The sequence below is a fragment of the Cnephaeus nilssonii genome (assembly GCF_951640355.1).
Source record: "Cnephaeus nilssonii genome assembly, chromosome: 3".
NCBI classification, from domain to species: domain Eukaryota; kingdom Metazoa; phylum Chordata; class Mammalia; order Chiroptera; family Vespertilionidae; genus Cnephaeus; species Cnephaeus nilssonii.
The window spans coordinates 32,695,629-32,716,062 of NC_137074.1; the positions used below are offsets into that span (position 1 = coordinate 32,695,629).

The following is a 20,434-nucleotide window of genomic DNA, read 5'->3' on the forward strand; positions in this document are numbered from 1 at the left end:
AGGGACGCTCCCTGGTGAATTTTCATGCACCAGGCCTCTAGGCTATTATGAAGAGTTAAAACTCCATGGCAGTGCATTCAGGCTAAATCTGTACATTCCTAATGACTTGTTAATTGCTAATTGTGATTATAAGAGAGTTTTAGTTTTGTATGTATTAAGGAAAGCTGGTTTAATAAATTGTTTTGTAAAAGATATTTTAAAAGTGTAGACACATGAAACACTCAAATTTTAGTTTATGGAAAGGCCCTGTTAACCTTATAGCTCCTCTGGCTCTGATTGGGTGAGGCTTTTGGGACTTGTACCCTGTGATTTTCATGGAAGCTCTTAGGCCTGGCTGTTTGTAAAGTAGAGGGTATTCTGTTCTGCTGTTCCCTTATCTAACTGCAAGCAATAATGAGATAAAGCAAGTTGCATTTCCTATCAGGCAAGTAGCCAATCCAGTTTTCTCAGTCCAGCCTCTTAAAATCAAATGTGAATTGTGAATATATACATCACTGATGGGCAACCTTTTGAGCTTGTGTCAAACTTCTCCAAAAAACTGAGCATGACTCGTGTAGTGTGTCACTTTGAGGAAAAATCTAACTCCAAGACTCTAGTCGCAAATGTTTCATCCTCAGGAGCAGCAAATGTTTCATCCTCGGCATGCGGCCGCATGTCATCAGAAATGGCTACGTGTGTCAGTGCTGACACGCGTGTCATAGGTTCGCCATCACTGATATAGAATATGTAATTATTTTTACCCTATATCGATTAATGTGAAGATACATGAGAAATTCAAATTATCAAAGTTAAACAACTGTCAGAATTCAGGTAGCCTATAGTAGCTCTTGGATAAAATATAGGTCCTATAAAAGATAATTTACTTTCTTCATCATTAATGGTGAGACATGCTATAGATATAGACCATCATTTTTGCATAAATAACATGTTAATTAAAAAATTCATTTGTTAATAGAATTATATTTTTCATATTGGAGATTAGAAATCTAATGGCTTCAGCAAAGCTACCATCTGACCTCAGGTGATGTATGAGCCTTAAGAGTATGGACAACACAATTAAAGGTTACACGTTGGCAAGAGACCAAAAATACATACCTAAGTATTCTGAGAAAAAAATTTTCAACAAATAAAAACTTTAATCTTTAAATTTGAAATAACAGAATATGAGACATCATATCAACAAGGAGAAAAACTATAGAGAGTTACAAGAATAAGGATACCTGGAATCTAATATTAGCTTTATGCTCTTGGCCTTAGTTTTCACATGTAAAATAATGATAATAGATTAAATGTTCTTTCAGCCTGAAAATTTTAATTCTTAAGTCATTTACAAATGGGTATGACAAATGAAATTAGTCTAGAATAAAATAGTTATACTTATTCTACTCTTAATTATTTAAGCTCCAATTATTTAGGGCACCAATGAATATGTATTAGAAGGACAGAAACTACTGTTTCAAAGAATCAGATTTTGTTTTGTCTTTTGCATCTTTTGTATATATATATTTAAAAATACTTTCTCTTCAACATGGCATATGTTCTCAAATTATAAGACACATACAAATGATAAGAGAATGTATTGATAGATGACCCTTTTCAGTACAATAGTACTGTAACTGACATTGCTTGGACATTCCTGTGACAGTAAAATGTTTATTTTATCATAGTTAAGTCTTCTTATGAAAGATATTGAGATATAATTATTATGGTTTATAAAGTAGATAATACATGGCTAGAACGTCCTACCTAAATGTTTAGAACAGTAAATAGACTATTTTTTGCTTTTGAACATTTCTATAGGCCAAAAATATAGGATGCTTGTTCCACAAAATGGTTTATAGAAGTAATGCAATGTTAATTTATAAAACAGAATATTGGCTAGAAAAATGATGGAGACAGTTTTTATTATAGAGCTTACAAAATCGCTCATTATATGGAAGAATTTTTTTTCATAGGTCTAGGTATTCATATACAATACATATCCTTGCTTTATAGTGATTGCCTATTTTAGAAATTACTCCTTTATTTATCAAGATGTCAGAGTAGATGGCTTAGGCAGTCCTTTTTGAATTTATAACTATAAAACTGAAGCATAAACAGTTAATGGAAAAATTTTCTTGAAATACAATCTATTGAATTACTAGCTATAAGATAGCTAATAATCCTAGAATCTATCTATCCTATATAATAAAAGGCTAATATGCAAATCAACAGAATGGCAGAGTGACTGGTCACTATGATGCACACTGACCACCAGGGGGCAGATGCTTGACGCAGGAGCTGCCCCCTTGTGGTCAGTGCACTCCCACAGGGGAACGCTACTCGGCCAGAAGCCGGGCGCATGGCTTGCATGTGCAGCAGTGGTGGTGGGAGCCTCTCCCACCTCCGCAGCAGCGTTAAGGATGTCCAACTGCCCACTTAGGGAGCGGGCCCAAGTCAGCAGTTGGACATCCCCTGAGGCCTCCTGGACTGCAAGAGGGTGCAGGCCAGGCTGAGGGATCCCCCCAAGTACACAAATTTTGTGCACCGGGCCTCTAGTATATATAAAAGGCTAATATGCAAAATGTCCCCTCGGGAGATCGGCCTGGAGACCAGGAGTTTGTTCGCTATGATGTGTGCTGATCACCAGGGGCGGCATGGAACAAAGGAAGGCCCCAGCCGGCAGCTGGAAGGCCCTGATTGGCCCTGATCGCCGGCAGGCCTAGGAACCCTACCCATGCACAAATTTCATGCACCGAGCCTCTAGTATATATAAAAGCCTAAGCGACCGAATAACCAGTTGACCGGTCACTTTGATGCGCACTGACCACGGGGGGCAGACACTCAACTCACAGGATCAGGCTCCCTCCTGTCTGGATTGGGCCTGTGGGGATCAGGCTGAAACCTGCTATCCGACACCCCCTGAGGGGTCCCAGATTGCTAGAGGGCACAGGCCAGGCCGAGGGACCACATTACTGCACAAATCCATGCACCAGGCCTCTAGTTTTATATAATAAAACCCTAATATGCAAATTGACTGAATAGTGGAATGAACAGTCGCAATGACACACACTACCAGGGGGCAGATGACCAGCGGCTGCAATTGGGAGTCAGGGCCGGCCAGTGGGCAGTGCCAGGCTGCCAGCCAAGGCAGGCGCCAGCAGAGGCCCCTCCCGATCACCCCGCCTGTCGGTTGCCCCACAGATGGCCCTGATTGCCAGCCAGGCCTAGGGGAACAGTCTCTTAGATTTAAAAATTAAAACCTCTCAAGGCTGCTCTAACACTGAAAAAACAGGATGATGCAATGATGACATGCATGGACTCTGGCTTGCATATTTTGTGGTCAGCCCTGATTCTGACACTTATAACTGTGCGACAAAGCCAATTACTTAACTTCTCCTGCTTCAATTTTTCCACCCATAAGATGGGGAAATGGTACTACTGCCTCAGAAGGATCATGTTATGTACTACTTTTTATAATCAGGGCAAAAAAAAAATGTAGCTGCCCATACAACAGCAAGATACCTTTCACCTGTATGGAAAGTATGGTCACTGGTGCATGCAGCATCCCGGATTGCGAGAGGGATGTCCAACTGCTGGCTTAGGCACAACATCCCCTGAGGGGTCCCAAATTGCAAGAGGATGCAGCCTGTGCTGAGGGATACACCCCTCCTGTGCATGAATTTCGTGCACCAGGCCTCTAGTTTGTATATAAACAACAAATAATGAAACAAATTTCATAAAGTAAAATTAGCCACAAGATGGCAGCAAACATTTAACTATGTACTGATTTATACTGTCTTAAAGAAAATGTTTTTCAAGTTGTCACATTTTGTTACTAAGAAATAAGTCTGTAAATTCACATATTGACTTCAGTTGAGATATTTCTCACATTTAAAATACTGCAGAGTAATTTTTTTTAAACGTCCTGAGTCAGTGTCTTATCATTTGAGAACATTTGCCATGCTGAAGAGAAAGTATTTTTAAATATTTGTGTGTGTGTGTATATATATTTATATATATGTGTGTGTGTACAAAAGATGTAAGCGATAAAAATATCTGATTCTTTGAATCAATAGTTTCTGTCCTATTTATTATGTATTCATTGGTGCCCTAAATAATTGGAGCTTAAATAATTAAGAGTAAAATAAGTATAACTATTTTATTGTAGACTTATTTCATTTATCATGTCTATTTGTAAATAACTTAAGAATTCAAATGTTCAGGGAAACTTATATAATACTTTAAACAATGAAGAATTTAAATTTAAAAAGAGAACTAAAATTTTCAGGCTGAAAGAACATTTAATCTAATATCATTATTATACATGTGAAAACTAAGGTTAAGAGCATAAAGCTAACATTAGATTCCGAGTATCCTTATTCTTGGTTAAAACTCTCCATAGTTTTTCTTCACATGGATATGATGTCCCATATCATATTCTGTTATTCCAAATTTAAAGGTTAAAGTTTTAATTTGTTGAAAAATTTTTTTCAGAATACTTAGGTATGTCTTTTCAGTCTCTTGCCAACATGTAGCCTTTAATTTTGTTGTCCATACTATACTGTTAAGGCTTATATATCACCTGAGGCCAGCTGGTGGCTTTGCTGAAGCCATTACAGATTTCTAACCCTTAATGTCAAAAGTGTATTTCTAGTAATAAATGAATTTAAGCAATGTTACACTCCCCTCCCCCAATTTGAATAGTTTAGAAGTAACTTTATAATTAAATGTCTTATGCTACCACTCAGTACTTTTATCACTAATTATTTATTAGTAACAGTATTTATTTAATATTAATAATAATCAATATTGAAGAACTAGAATTTCTAACTACATGAGGAATAGATTGAAGATATAACATATACAAGAAGAGTTTATGTTTCTGAGCCAATAATATTTATGCTGGAGTTAATACAATTTCTATTTAAAATTATTATTATTCTGCTGGTTAGTAGCCATACATAGTAAGTTGTTAATATAAATGCCTGTTATTGGTATCATTTTAATTTGACCAAATCAGATACTCTAAGCCAGTGATGGCGAACCTATGACATGCGTCAGCACTGACACGCGTATCCATTTCTGATGACACGCGGCCGCATGCCGAGGATGAAACATTTGCTGCTCCTGAGGATGAAACATTTGCGAAATAATGTTTTTTCCTCAAAGTGACACACTACCCGAGTTATGCTCAGTTTTTTGGCGAAGTTTGACACACCAAGCTCAAAAGGTTGCCCATCACTGCTCTAAGCTATAAACATGATTACAAAGTTTGAGGAAATCCCTGTGTCACAGACTAAGGGAGAGGACACAATGATACTAGATACTATCATAAGTGAGTGAGTTTAGCTATTTTTGTTGTTTTTCTATATGGGTAAATTTTTGATGTATGGATGTTAATTTTGTAACACATCATTTTTATTAAATTCTCTTACTATTTCCAAATGCTTTTTGACAATTTGATTGGATTTTTCAGCTATCAGTTTTTAAAAAATGTCACTTGTTGACCAATTCAGAGTGATGATTGATACATTACCTTGTAGTTTAAAAATGAGACATAATGGAAGAAAATGGTTCTGTGTAAAAACTTTTTCTGAATTTGTGTCTATGTCTAGGACCATTTAAACCTACTATGAGATAGATTTTCAATATATTATTCATTGGATGAAATCCAAATTGGAATGAAATTAAACTTAAAAATTGAATGAAATGAAAACAAAATTAAGTTCATAAAACTAAAGTTAATGCTTTGCTTAGTTTATGATGCCGTATGTACAGCATTTTAGGAAATGTGATCCCATCTCCTGTGTGTAGGAAATCTTAATAGTGCAAAACCTGGAAGGAGTATGTGAGTGGGGATGTTGAGAGACTCAGAGTTAGCCAGAGCTTAAATCATAGCCTTGACTGCTTTGTTTCTCATGGATTGGCAAGAGATGTTAACTGTTCAAAGTTATTTTTCACATGATTGTCTATATAATTGGCAAGAATCAATTGAAAACTACTAGCACTTATAACAGAGTTAAGTAGCCAAATAAATATAAATGCATACATACCAATGGTTTTCATCTTCGCTAGCAGTAACCAACTAGAAAGTAGGAAATAAAGAAGATCCCTGCCGCCTTTCCAGTAAGATTTGGTATACATTTAGAAAATTTTAGTGTGAATCTAGGAATAGCCTTATAAGGAACAAATGAAACCTATTTTAAAGAAAACTATGATTCCAATTTTGTTACAATAAAGTATTTTATGCATGTAGGAAAATATCTGTAAGGAATATACCAAAATATAAATAGTAAATGTTTAGTAGGGTTTATGGGTAATTTTATTTTAAAATTCTCCCCCAAACATTTAATGATGTGATTTTAAAAAAACACAAAACTCAGAAAAAAATTGTAACATTGTTTTTAAAAGATACTGATATTTATAAATACTCAGTTACCTGAGTACGATTAGATTAAGCAACTGAGTCATTTAGCAAGTAGATCAAGTAGAAAAGAGAGGGTCTTTTTTTCTGATAGAGAAAGCAGGGTGGATTTGGTTTTTCTAATTAAATTAATTTTTGTGATACTGATTTTGTAGCAGACATTATTCTTAAGCATATAAATTATGCTAAATTTCTAACTTACTAGTTTTAGGGTTGTTGGTAAGATTTTATATATATACTAGAGGCCTAGTGCACAAAATTCGTGCACTCGTGGAGGGGGGCATCCCTCAGCCTGGCCTGTGCCCTCTCACAGTCCGGGAGCCCTCGAGGGGTGTCCGACTGACAGTTTAGGCCCATGGGGAGTGGGCATAAGCGTCAGTCAGACATCTTTAACGCTGCCGCGGAAGCAGGAGAGGCCACTGCTACTGCGCTCGCCAGCCGTGAGCCCGGTTTCTGGCTGAGCAGCACTCCCCCTGTGGGAGCGCATTGACCACTAGGGGCAGCTCCTGCATTGAACATCTGACCCCTTATAGGCAGTGTGCATCATAGTGACCGGTCATTCTGCCGTTCGGTCGATTTGCATATTAGTCTTTTATTATATAGGACAGAGGTCCTCAAACTTTTTAAACAGGGGGCCAGTTCACTGTCCCTCAGACCGATGGAGGGCCGGACTATAGTTTAAAAAAAACTATGAACAAATTCCTATTCACACTGCACATATCTTATTTTGAAGTAAAAAAACAAAACGGCAAAAACACCCGCATGTGGCCCGCGGGCCGTAGTTTGAGGACGCCTGATATAGGATTTCCAGTTGCTTTGGTCTCCATTGTCCTTGCAATGGATTTTTTATTTACTGAGTGTTTGTTTTCCACTATTCTTAAATTAATACATTTTAGAATAGAAATGATGTCAAGTATGTCAGAAACCTTGAGTAGCTTCTTTTATATATACTCCCATATGAAGATAAGTGCTTAAAGGTTTGATTTTTTAAAACAGTTGTATATTTCTAAAATTTTATTTTAAAATAATAAAAATGTTTATTTTTTGAACAGGAAAATCTTATTTATACTGCTGATCCAGAAACCTTTGAAGTAAATACAAAAGATATGGACAGTACATTGAGTAGAGCATCTAGAGCAATAAAAAAGACTTCAAAAAGGGTGAGTCCCCTGGCATTATTATTTAACATATCTCCAAACAGTATTTTTTAGACTACATTAAATATTGCCAGAAACATCAGTGTAAAGGTGGTCTATAAAACAAAGTTAGTTTGAGGGCTTAGGAAATGGCCCACAGAGATAATAGTTTTAGTTTAGTGAATTCTTTAGTACAGTAATTATAACAACCTGTTACCTTCATATGCTTTTTATAGTGATACTTCTATGAACTCTACTTCAGTAGAAATGTATTGATGGTGTTGTAGATGTAAGTTTGTGTGCATTCATCTTGAATATCGCCTCAGATATTGTTCAGCAAAGGGCACACGACAGAGATCCTGACCATAGTATAACGCTGGATATAACTTCCCTACTTACCTTATCAGAGATAACTTCCCTGCTTACTTTATTGAGAACTACGTAAGAATATTGGGCCTTTTAGAAATAGAAAAAAAGGTATATTAATAGTCTAGGTGAAATTTGCAGCCATACTCTATTGCTAGATTTACAAGTTTTTGCTTTTGAAGGGAAGCTTTGTACTTTTTTAATCATCTTTATATCTCCCAAGATTAGCATGTTTGCTATATGGTAAATAAATATGTTAAATGGGGAGTCAAATTAACTCCTTCACTTCTTCAAAAAGGAAATTGAGGTTCAAATGGCTTTGGGTTAAAGATCTCACAACTAAATTTTAGTGGAATCAGACACAAAAAAGCCACGTTTCTTCTCTCCCATGCCAGGTTTATCCTTGCACTTTTTTCCTCCCATTTGACTGTTGTGCTCTAAGAATGCGAGTATACAGCAGGTCTTTAAATAATGTTCAGCGTTGTTTCATTATAATGATGATGAGAATGCTATAGGAAATTAACTCTTGTTTATATCAATTAGCCTCTGATAAAATTGGTTTTATTATATCATTTCACTTGAAGTCTCAGAACATATCGAGGACCACAACGTTGAGTGAGGACTATTACTATACTACATTTTCTCAGTGTTTTTTCCAAAGAGATTCTAAATCTATGATAATACTATTTGTACAAACACTTTTGATGTGTATTTGGCTTTGTTTATGTATAATTGTTCTGATCAGTTATATTAAACTTCTTTAGGCTTAATTGTAACTTCTTAAAATTCTAGGTTACAAGAGCATTCTCTTTCTCCAAAACTCCAAGAAGAGTTCTACGAAGGGCTCTTATGACATCCCAAAGTTCAGTGGAGGGAAGAAGTCCTCTCAGCAATGACAAGCATGTAATGAGTCGTATGTCTAGCACATCATCATTAGCAGTAAGTGACTTTGATTTGATGGACTAATGACTTATTCACACTTAAGGAAGTTGGTATGCAATTTGCCAATCTTAAAGATGGAAATCTAATATCTCCATTTTTTTTTTATACTTCTTAACTTCTAACATATTTTGTTAGGTAAAGATAACTGAGAAAACATCACTTTAATGAACTAGAAATAGAGACATACTTAATATGTAGTTTATTTGATAAGAAATTTTTATTCAGATTGAGACATGTTCTAAAGTCTCTAAAGAAAAAAGCGTGTTTCAATCTGGCCTCTCACTTTACTAACATAAATAGCAATGGTTCTGTTTATATACATTGGTCCCAGCAATATAACAGAGACTGAGTTTTATTCTTTTTACTGTTTCTGTGATGAGAAGAATATAATTTCTGAAACTGTAGACTTCAAAGGATGATATGTGTTCTGAATTCATATGTGTTCTGAAAAATACAAATTCCCAATGGTGTCTGAAGTATCCTATATAATAAAGAGGTACTATGCAAATTGACCGTAACGCCCCCACAAGATGGCTGCCTACGACCAGGCCAGCAGGGTGGTTAGTGAGGGACGGCCAAATGACTGAACAAGCAGGCTGTGTGGGGTGACCAGGTTGGCAGGGGGGTTAGTAAGGGATGACCAAACAAATGAACAGCAGGCTGCGTGGGGCTACTCAAAATGCCTCTCACTATATAATCACACATACTTATATTATGTGATTATATAGTGAGAGGCATTTTGAATAGTAGCTAAGAGCATGAACTCTAGAACTCATGTGATCATATCCCACCTCTGCTATTTACTAACTCTATGGCTTTTGATACATTATTAAAGATCTCTGTTTCCATTTCACTATCTGTAAAATGAATCCAAAGTAGAGTTGTAAGGATTAAATAAGTTAATTTATGCAAAGTGCTTTGGTCAGTCCCTGGCACACAGTGTGAACTCTAGTATTTTTTTTTTTTTTCTCCCCTCACCCCATCCTCTTTCACCCTACTCATGGCTGCTAGAGAGAATCCCTGTTGTTCCCAGCTCCTCATTTATCTCCCTCCACCCTTAGAATATCAGACCTCTCCAAGGCAGCATACTCTGTTCCTCCACCCTTTCCTTTAATGCATGTCTCCCCGCCCCGCCACACACACACACCCTATTTCAGCCACACTGGCTTTCTTGCTTTCCTTAAAAAACTCAAAGCTAATCCACCTAGAGCAGTGATGGCGAACCTATGACACGCGTGTCAGCACTGACACGCGTAGCCATTTCTGATGACATGCAGCCGCATGCCGAGGATGAAACATTTGCTGCTCCTGAGGATGAAACATTTGCAAAATAATGTTTTTTCCTCAAAGTGACACACTACCCAAGTTATGCTCAGTATTTTGGCGAAGTTTGACACACCAAGCTCAAAAGGTTGCCCATCACTAACCTAGAGGCTTTGTATGGGCTGTTTCCTGCACCATTAATACCTTTCTTAAATTCTGGACTTTGGATCTTGTGGACAAAAAGGGGTGCTGTAATAAATCATAAATCCCTAATTGGGCAGTTCATGGTGAGTAGTCACCCCCAAGGCTGCTCTAGTGTTTTATAAGTGGTTACCGTTTATTATATAAAATTTATACAGACTTTGGAATCTAATAAACAAAATAAACTGATGAACAAAATCCCAGAGGCATGAAAGCATGGCACAGACAGGAATCTCAGAGAGAAGGGGTATTGGGAGTGGTGGGCAGAGAATGACCAAAGAAAATATATATATATATATATATATATATATATATATATATATATATATATATATATATATGCTAGAGGCCAGGTGCACGAATTCATGCACAGGTGGGGTCAGGCCGGCTGCCCCAATGGGGGCCCATCGGGCCGGGCCGGTGGTGGGAGGGGCCGTGGATGGTTGACTGGCCAGCCCCACCTCTGATTGGGGTGTTGGGGCTGATCAGGTTTGGGGCCAGCTGGGGGGAGGGGCCACAATGGTTGGCAGCTGGCCCTGCCCTTGATCAGGGTATTGGGGGCTGGTTGGGGCCCGGATCAGGCTAGCTGGCTGCCGCAGTGCAGTGTGGGCAATGGGGAATAATGGAGCACATGTGTAATACCCTCAAGTAAATTAAAAAAAAAAAAAAAAAAAAAGCTAGTTAAGTCTTTAGTTAATACATCAAAGAGTTACAGCTGACTCTGAGCATGTCTATACGGACTTTTTTCAATCCTATAATCCTCACCTGAGGATATGTTTTTATTGATTTTAGAGATAGGGAAAAACACTGATGTGAAAGAGAAACATCGATTGGTTGCTTTCTGTAGGTGCCCCGTGCCCCGTGCCCTGTGCCCCAACTGGGGATCAAATCCACAACCTAGGTTATGTGCCCTGACTGGGTATTGAACCCACAACTTTTTGGTGTGCAGAAGGGTGCTCCAAACAACCGAGCCACCCAGCCAGGGCAGAGCATGTTTATAATGGTATTTGATCAAGGTTAAATTTCCAATACTTAGCTGATAATATAAACATGCATAGAAATTTGATTAATATATTAAATGAAATGAAAAATATATTAAAATTGACAAAAAAACAGCATCTCTTTATTAAAATAGATTATAAGCTTTCTGAAGGCCAAAGAACTGTCCCTTGTTTATTTCCTATAGTAACTGTTATAAACATTGCTTTTCAAATGAAAGTAACTGGATTTTATAGAAACTTTTTAGTAAGTTAAATTATTTGTGGTTTTGTCACTTTTATGTAGACAATATAAATATAAATAAGAAGTACCTAAAATATCTTTCAGACATTCATGTCCTTTTCTCCATTGCTTATTTCTGTTCTGACAGATTATCCATTCAGTTTCCACAAGCAGTACAATTGGATTTACTAAGCATGTTTATGCTCAGTGCTCATACTCTACTGGTGGGCGCTCTCAAAACTCCTGGTTCCCATCTATACGTCATTCTGCCTCACGAGTTAGTGAGACACTGAAAGAAAATATTGATTTTTCAAATTTCAAAAAAAGTTCTATCCAAGTCATCTTTGGTATTTGTGAAGAATTAAGAGATAATACCAACCAGTAATGGAAACAAGCCTCAAGTTTAATGTGAGCTTATTAGCTATTTGAAATTTGTATTTGTGAAAAAAGGAAGTATTCTTACTCCATTACATTACTTATTAGGTGGGTGGGGACTTTTGAATTCACAATTTTATAACTGCTTTATTGCAGATTGGCACATAAAAATATTTTTGCAAGGTAATTATGCTCAAGTTCAGAAAAAGAATCAATACTATTAGAAATTTTCTTATTTATGAAAGTGAACATTTTAAAGAATAATAATTGCCATGTAAAGTGGATTCATGTTCCAAATCTGATTCTTAATCTTAGATTTATGGCATTTTATAAAATTTATGCTTTTAATATAGCAAATAAAAATTTTTTTACTTTCTACTTAAATCATTGCTTTGTTATCACTTGAATGGTAATACTTGATCAACACAGATCTTAAGAAACATCATTTTGCTACCTTGTAGGTGAGAACATTGTTGGCTAGTTACACATAGCCTTTCATATATGCTAAAATAAAACACTAACTTTCTTTGTAATTCATTTTGATTTATACTCACTGTTGGTGTTTTTGTATTTCTGTGTATGCCTATTTGTTATTGTTAAAAGCTCTTATGAGAAATTTAGCTTTGACCTCTGAAACAAATTTAGACAGCTTAGTAACTGAATAATCTCTATTAACAGAAGTGCTGCTGTTGTGCTCAATTTATTTTATTTTTTAAATATATTTTTATTGATTTCAGAGAGGAAGGGAGAGGAGAGAGAGATAGAAACAATAATGATAAGAAAGAATCATCGATTGGCTACTCCTGCATGCCCCCTACCAGGGATTGAACACACAACCCAGGCATGTGCCCTTGACCAGAATCAAACCCAGGACCCTTCAGTCAGTAGGTCTACTCTCTGTCCACTGAGCCAAACCAGCTAGGGCTCAATTTTTATATGGAGCAAAATCACAAACATACATATATAAATATAGGTTGTATACATAATCCAAAACCTCTTTAGGAGTATATGACTTTCAATTTTAGAAAATTTTTATTTGTCATAAAATAATTTCTCTTAATTTTGCTTTATGATTAAGTTAAGAAGAAACCACTAGGGTTTATCTTTTTACCTCAAAACTTGTTTACTAATTTGTAATTTTTTTTAATAACCTGAAACACTGATTCACTAATATCTCATAGAAGTTAGGTACCACTACTAGCAGTAAGCCAATATCTATTCCAGTGAGTTGATATGTAGTTAACTAGTGAATCCATTTGTTTTGTTTTCAGAATGCTGAAATTTCCTCCCCTCCAGTTTTAAATTCTTTTGCTTATTTACAGAGTTTAGGATTTTTAGATGTCTTTAAATTAATTGTTATGGTATTTTGTGAAATGTAAAAATGATATGCATGATGCATAACTAACTGTATGTAACAAATTTTAAAAAGAAAAAGTTTAAATAAAAATATTTGTCTTATTTTTACAGGGTATCCCATCGCCTTCCCTTGTCACCCTTCCTTCCTTCTTTGAAAGGAGAAGTCATACTTTAAGTAGATCTACAACTCATTTGATATGAAGCTTAAAAAAAGAATCTTAATTTATAGAAACTTAACACCTCATACACAAATAAGGAACTGACTTATATGGTACTTGTCATTAGCACTTGGTGAAATCCGGAAAGAAGATAGATAACACTAAACTATGCCAGTTGATTTTCTTCTTTGAAAGAGTAAGGTTAACCTCTTACATTTTCCAAGTTAATTTATTAAAAGATTATATTGATTTTGATGTAATTTTTCTCTTTGCTTGAATCCTTCATTTGAAGACCAATATCTTAAGTTATTCATGATACCAGTAGCGCTACAACCTGATATATACAGTAAATAAATTTCATTGGTGGATGCCAAATATTGCTGTGGATTTCTTTGTATAGTGCCCATGAATGAATTTTGGAAATACATATTTGTGTATCTCAATTTGTGCAGAAATTAGATGATATCACAGTACCTAATTATATTAAAAACCTGCATAGATAACTGATTAAATAGTGGGGTCTTATTTCATATGTGCTGTTTGAAGTAGTTAACTGCTCCATTTTCAGTTTAATTTATTCTCAAGTGTCTTTAAGATCTAGTGTGTGGATTTTAAAAGATTTGCCCTTATTAAAAAGAATAACAGTTAAAGGAGATTGTTTCAAAATACTTTTGCAAATTGAGATAAGAACAGAAAGATTAAAAAATAATGTATATTTTGCACTAACATGATATTGGTGTATACTTGTAGCTGCTTCAGGGCTTTATTTATGGTGATTTTTTAGCCACTATCAAATCTTGATTTAATTTGATAGTGTGTGGGGTTTTATTTTGAAGGATGACCATGGGGAAATTGTAGTAAAGATTGTTTATACTCTTTATGAAATAACTCTAAAACTGGCATTAGTTTTATTAATCTGCTGTCAAATATTACATGGATATGTGTTTGGTCAACTTTTTATTGTTGTCCCATATAAAATGTAAAATTTAAATACATTTATTTGCTGTTGTAAAATATTTTTCAAGCCTTGATATTATTTTTCATAATAGTTTTTTTTATAGTCAGCAATACAAAATAATCAAGTTCTTACGAATAAATTAATTTTTATTTCCTACCTGTTTAGGGATTACTACAAACATTTAATTGTCATTTAACAGTTCTTGGTTATCTTCTTAATAGTTTAACTGACTATATAGATTTTTTTCTATACCATGTATGTACCACTTTATTGCTATATTTTAAAAGCAGTTGTATTAGTAAGAACTTTGTAAATAAATACTTAAGACCCGAGTGTATTTTGTGTTATAATTTTTAATCTGGACTCTACTTTGCAAAATGGGAATGGTGGATTCTATGATAGTTATGTAAAATTATGTTTATGTGCACATACGCATTTTTCTGGTAGAAATTACACTGCTTTTATCATTTTATTGGGAATGGAACTGTGAGTCCCTCCAAAAAATGTGGTGTTTCAAGTGAGAGGAAATGGCATAAGGTGTGACATTAGAAACATATTGGATGTACACAGATAAGTTATGAGGTTAAAATCTGATACAAAAATCAGTATACAAATATTATCAACTAGAGGCCCGGTGCACGTATTCGTGCACCAGTGGGGTCCCTCAGCTTGGCCTGTGCGATTGGGCTGAAACTGGCTCTCCAACATCCCCTGAGGGGTCCCTGATTGTGAGAGGGTGCAGGCCAGGCCAAGGGACCCCACCAGTGCATGATCGGGGCCGGGGAGGGACACAGGAGGTTGGCCAGCCGGGGAGGGACCGTGGGAAGGCTTCAGGGCATGTCCAGCCTGTCTCACTCAGTCCCAATCGGCCAGACCCCAGCAGCAAGCTAACCTACCATTCAAAGCGTCTGCCCCCTGGTGGTCAGTGCATGTCATAGCAACTGGTCGACCGGTCAACTGTCTGCCCCCTGGTGGTCAGTGCATGTCATAGTGAGCGGTTGAGTGGCTTAGCATATTATGCTTTGGTTGAACGGACAACCAGACACTTAGCATATTAGGCTTTTATTATATAGGATTGTATTTCTTGACAACAGCCACAAACATGTTGAAAATATATATTTTTTAACCCTTTGCACTTGCTTTCTTTTTTCTTGATTCCTTTATTCTTTTTTTTTTTTTAATATATTTTATTGATTTTTTACAGAGAGGAAGAGAGAGAGGGATAGAGAGTTAGAAACATCGATGAGAGAGAAACATCGATAAGCTGCCTCCTACACACCCCCTACTGGGGATGTGCCCGCAACCAAGGTACATGCCCTTGACCGGAATCGAACCTGGGACCCTTGAGTCCGCAGGCCGACGCTCTATCCACTGAGCCAAACCGGTTTCGGCTTGATTCCTTTATTCTAATGCTAACCATGTCGTGTCACACTCGACATCCGAGTGCAAAAGGTTAAATTACCTGTTACAATAGCATAACAATTATTGAAGTATTTAATAATCTAATAGAAGATATACAAGATTTTACAGAGAAGACTATAGAGTTATATTTACACCTTAATAGAGATGCTTTATCATAGTCATGGATTAGATACATCAATATTGAAAATTAGCAGTTTTGCCCAAATTGAACTATAGATTCAAACATAGCTGATTAAAATACTGACAGTTTTTATGTGTGTATACCATGATAAATTGTTCCCAAAATTAATACAGAAATACAAAGGGTTAAAAATAACCAGTCAGTTGAATTACAAGGACCTGCTCTATCAGAAACAAGGTTAATTATAAAGTGTAGAAATGAAGACAGAATATAGAGCTCTTGGTATACTTAACACAATAATAGATCACAATCAGGTAAAAGTGAAACTTAAACAGTGGGAAAAGAGTCTACTCAATAAATGGTTCTGAGAAAAATTGGTATCTTTATTTTAAAAAAGTAATCTCTTTTTATACTCTATACAAAAATGAGTTCCAAGGGGATTATAGACCTAAACCTGAAAGGTAAAAATATAAAGACTTCACTAGATAATATAGGAGAGTATTGTAATTGTCAGATTGGAAAAGACTGCTTAAACATGTTAACACGTTTAAGATCATTATAATGGAAAAGAGTGATAAATCTACATTAAAATTAACTACTAGTTTGAAAAGATGTAAGAGTGGAAGTCATAGAATACATGTGCATAATATATGTAACTGACAAGGACTCATATCCAGAATACAAAAAGAACCAAACAGAATAATCAAACATCCTCATAAAAAACCAGGCATTTCACAATGAAAATTCAAATGGATTTTTTAAGCTTATTAAGAAATGTTTTTATACATTACTAGAGGCCCGGTGCACAAAATTTGTGCATGGCTGTGTGTGTGTGTGTGTGTGTGTGTGTGTGTGTGTGTGTGTGTGTCTCAGCCCAGCCTGGATCCTCTCCAATCTGGGATCCCTTTCACAATCCAGGACTGCTGGCTCCCAACCGCTCGCCTGCCTGCCTGCCTGATTGCCCCTAACCACTTCTGCCTGCCACCCTGACCACCCCCTAACCACTCCCCTACCAGCCTGATCAATGCCTAACTGCTCCCTTGCTGGCCTGATTGCCCCTAACTCCCCTCCCCTGATAGCCTGGTCATCCCTAACTGTCCTCCCCTGCCGTCTGGTCGCTCCCAACTGCCCTCCCCTGCAGGCCTGGTCACCCCCAACTGCCCTCCTCTGCAGGCCTGGTCACCCCCAACTGACCTCCCCTGCAGGCCTGGTCTCCCCCAACTGCCCTCCCCTGCAGGCCTTGTTCCAACTGCCCTCCCCTGCAAGCCTGGTCCCCCACAACTGCCTCCTCCTGCTGGCCTAGTCCCTCCCAACTGCCCTCCCTGCAGGCCTGGGTCCCCCCCAACTGTCCTCCCCTGCCGGCCTGGTCACCCCCAACTGCCTTTCTCTGCTGTCCCGGTCACACCTAAGTGGCTTCCCCTGCAGGCCTGATCGCCCCCAACTGTCCTACCCTGCTGGCCATCTTGTGGTGGCCATCTTGTGTCCACATGGGGGCGGCCATCTTTGACCACAAGGGGGTGGCCATCTTGTGTGTTGGAGTGATGGTCAATTTGCATATTACCTTTTTATTATCCTATCTAATAAAATAGTAATATGCAGATTGACCATCACTCCAACACACAAGATGGCTGCCCCCATGTGGTCAAAGATCCTGCTCCCATGTGGACACAAGATGGCTGGCACAAGATGGCCAGCAGGGGAGGGCAGTTGGGAGAGACCAGGCCTGCAAGGGAGGACAGTTGGGGGCAATCAAGCCTGCAGGGGAGGGCAGTTAGGGGTGACCAGGCCAGCAGAGGAGGGAAGTTGGGGGTGACCAGGCCTGCAGGGAAGGGTAGTTGGGTGGGACCCAGGTCTGCAGGGGAGAGCATTTGGGGGGGACCAGGCCTGCAGGGGAAGGCAGTTAGGGGTGACCAGGCCTAAAGGGGAGGGCAGTTAGGGGCAAACACGCTGGCAGGGGAGCAGTTAGGCATCAATCAGGCTGTTAGGGGAGTGGTTAGGGGGTGATCAGGCTGGCAGGCAGAAGCGGTTAGGGGCAATCAGGAAGGCAGGCAGGCGAGCAGTTGGGAGCCAGCAGTCCTGGATTGTGAGAGGGATGTCCGACTGCCCGTTTAGGCCTGATCCTAGTGCAAAAGGTTAAATTACCTGTTACAATAGCATAACAATTATTGAAGTATTTAATAATCTAGGATCGGGCCTAAACGGGCAGTCGGACATCCCTCGAGGGGTCCCAGATTGGAGAGGGTGCAGGCTGGCCTGAGGGACACCCCCTCACACGCTGCCCCCCCACCCCCGTGCACGAATTTCGTGCACCGGGCCTCTAGTATAGGATAAGAAAATACAAATAAGATACCATTCATTGCACATGAACCATATTGGCTTGGCCCACATGGAAAGCAGAAAAGTCTCTTCCATTGCTTGTAGGAGTCTGAATTGTGTAACCATTTTCAAAACACTTGGAAATTAACCAATGAGGTTTTAAGATATGCATACTTTAAAACCCAACAGTTTGAATCTTAGATGTTTATTCCAGAGAAATGTAGGCAAATGAATACAAGGATCCATGTATAAGAATGTTCATAGCTATATAACACATAATAACATGAAACTGAAAAATCAGAAATTTATATTAGATAGATTGATAATACGGTGTTTTGGACATGCATGGAATGAACTAATGAACTTGCAGTGACCTGGATAATTATTGAATGTAAGGAAGTCGATATAAAAGAATAACCACTATATGATTTCACTTAGATAAAATTTAAAAATTGGCAAAGTGATACTCTATTGCGTAAGGTTAGAGAGTTAACTGGCAAACATTCAAAGAAAAGCAAGAAAGTATAATATCCCTAAAAACCAACATATACTGTATAGCCTCCACAGGTAAAAATGAGGAAGGGGTAGGCAGTTACTTAAGTGCTGCTGGCAGCATTCTATTACTAAACCTGTGATATTTATACAGTTCATAGTAATTTGTTTTATCCAGTTTTTTGAGAAGCCCATAACATTAACATCTCAAGGTTGAGGAGAGATAGAGCAAATAAACAATGTTAGGTATGATCTACATCTGGACATAATATGAACAACTTTCAAAATTCAAGAAACAGATTGAAGAGCGAATATTTTCCATTTCTTAGTTAGTTTAACATGACCTTGATATATAGATAGATAGATAGATAGATAGATAGATAGATAGATAGATAGATAGATAGAACAGGGAAGGAAAATGGTAGTCTAACCTCATTCAAGACTCTCATGTAACTATTCTAAAATTGCTACTATTCTAAGCAAAGTGTGTTCACATAGAGATTATGCATCATTATTAAGTTGGGTTTATCTGTGGAATGCAAGGTTGCTTTAGTCATACAAAAGCAATGTAATTCACTGCAACAGTTAAGTATTTGGCTGGTTATATGATAGATATACAAAAGTTAAAAGCTTTTCTCCAAGTTGGCTATATCCAGTTTGCATTTGAAGCAACACATTAAAGATTTTCCTTACAATAGTGACAAGTTTATAAAATCCCTTGGAATAAATTTAATGAGAAAGGTACAGGCCTATGTAAATACAAACTCTTATTAAAGGGCATGAATCTTGAATGACTGTAGAGACTTATTTTTCCTGGATGATAATACCTATTGATTTTTTAGAAGAAGGAAGAGGGAGAAAGAGTAACATCCATGTGAGAGTGGACCATCGATCAGCTGCTTCCTGTACACCTCCTGCTGGAGATCAAGCCAAAACCTGGACATGTGCCCTGACCCGGAATTGAACCCTGACCTGGTTCATGGGTTGATGCCCACCCACCGAGCCACACCAGCCAGGGTGATACCATTTAAAATAATTTTTTCCGAAATTTATTTCTAAACTCACTGCATTTCCACTTAGTATCTTATTTTTTTCTTATTTATTATTTTTGAGATATAATTGACATTTGTTTTAGGCATACAACATAATGGTCAATATTTGTATATATTTGACAAATGATCACATATACCATCCATCACCACGTGTAGTTACAAAATTTTTCATGTGTGATGAGAACTTTTACAATTTACTCTCATTCTGGCTCTTGTGTATGCTGTATCCCCTCCCTGGAATGACCTTCTCCATTTTTGCTTAACTTTCTCAGGCCAGGTTAGTTCCCCTCAGACATGTTCCAGCAGCACCCTATGTTTACCTTCACCATAGAATTAATATTCTGTTACTTTTTTGTTGAGGGGGACAGTAATTTATCTGTTAAGCTAGATTATCAATTTCTGGCACAGAACTGGACAGATAACAGGTACTCAAAAACTTGGAATTGTTCCCATATCTATATGAAAGCTGTAAATTAGGGAAAGTGAAGCAACTATATCACTGAGAAAAAGAATAACCACATTCCGTGTTTGTCTACATACCTTTGGGGTTTTAGTTCCTCTCAGAAGGTGTTAATGTAACATGTTCCTGTCAGGTGTACCTTAGGAAGAATGCAGGTTTTAAGCATTGCATGAAGGAGTGTTAGGTAAA

At 37.4% G+C, this 20,434-nt stretch overlaps 1 protein-coding gene across 7 annotated transcripts in view; it reads left to right on the plus strand.

The window, feature by feature from the left end:
* The window catches only part of ECT2 (epithelial cell transforming 2), a 56,258-nt gene extending 41,544 nt beyond the window's left edge, over positions 1–14,714 (plus strand). For 4 of the 7 annotated variants that reach the window (XM_079762388.1, XM_079762390.1, XM_079762391.1 and 1 more), the window contains 4 exons: positions 7,459–7,566; positions 8,701–8,847; positions 11,684–11,943; positions 13,378–14,714. In XM_079762388.1, coding sequence (XP_079618514.1) covers positions 7,459–7,566; positions 8,701–8,847; positions 11,684–11,920 — 492 coding nt within the window. In that variant the 3' untranslated portion in view covers positions 11,921–11,943; positions 13,378–14,714. The remainder of the gene's footprint in view (positions 1–7,458; positions 7,567–8,700; positions 8,848–11,683; positions 11,944–13,377) is intronic. The other 3 variants (XM_079762392.1, XM_079762393.1, XM_079762394.1) reach the window with 1 other exon arrangement.
* The last annotated feature ends 5,720 nt before the right edge of the window (positions 14,715–20,434 follow it).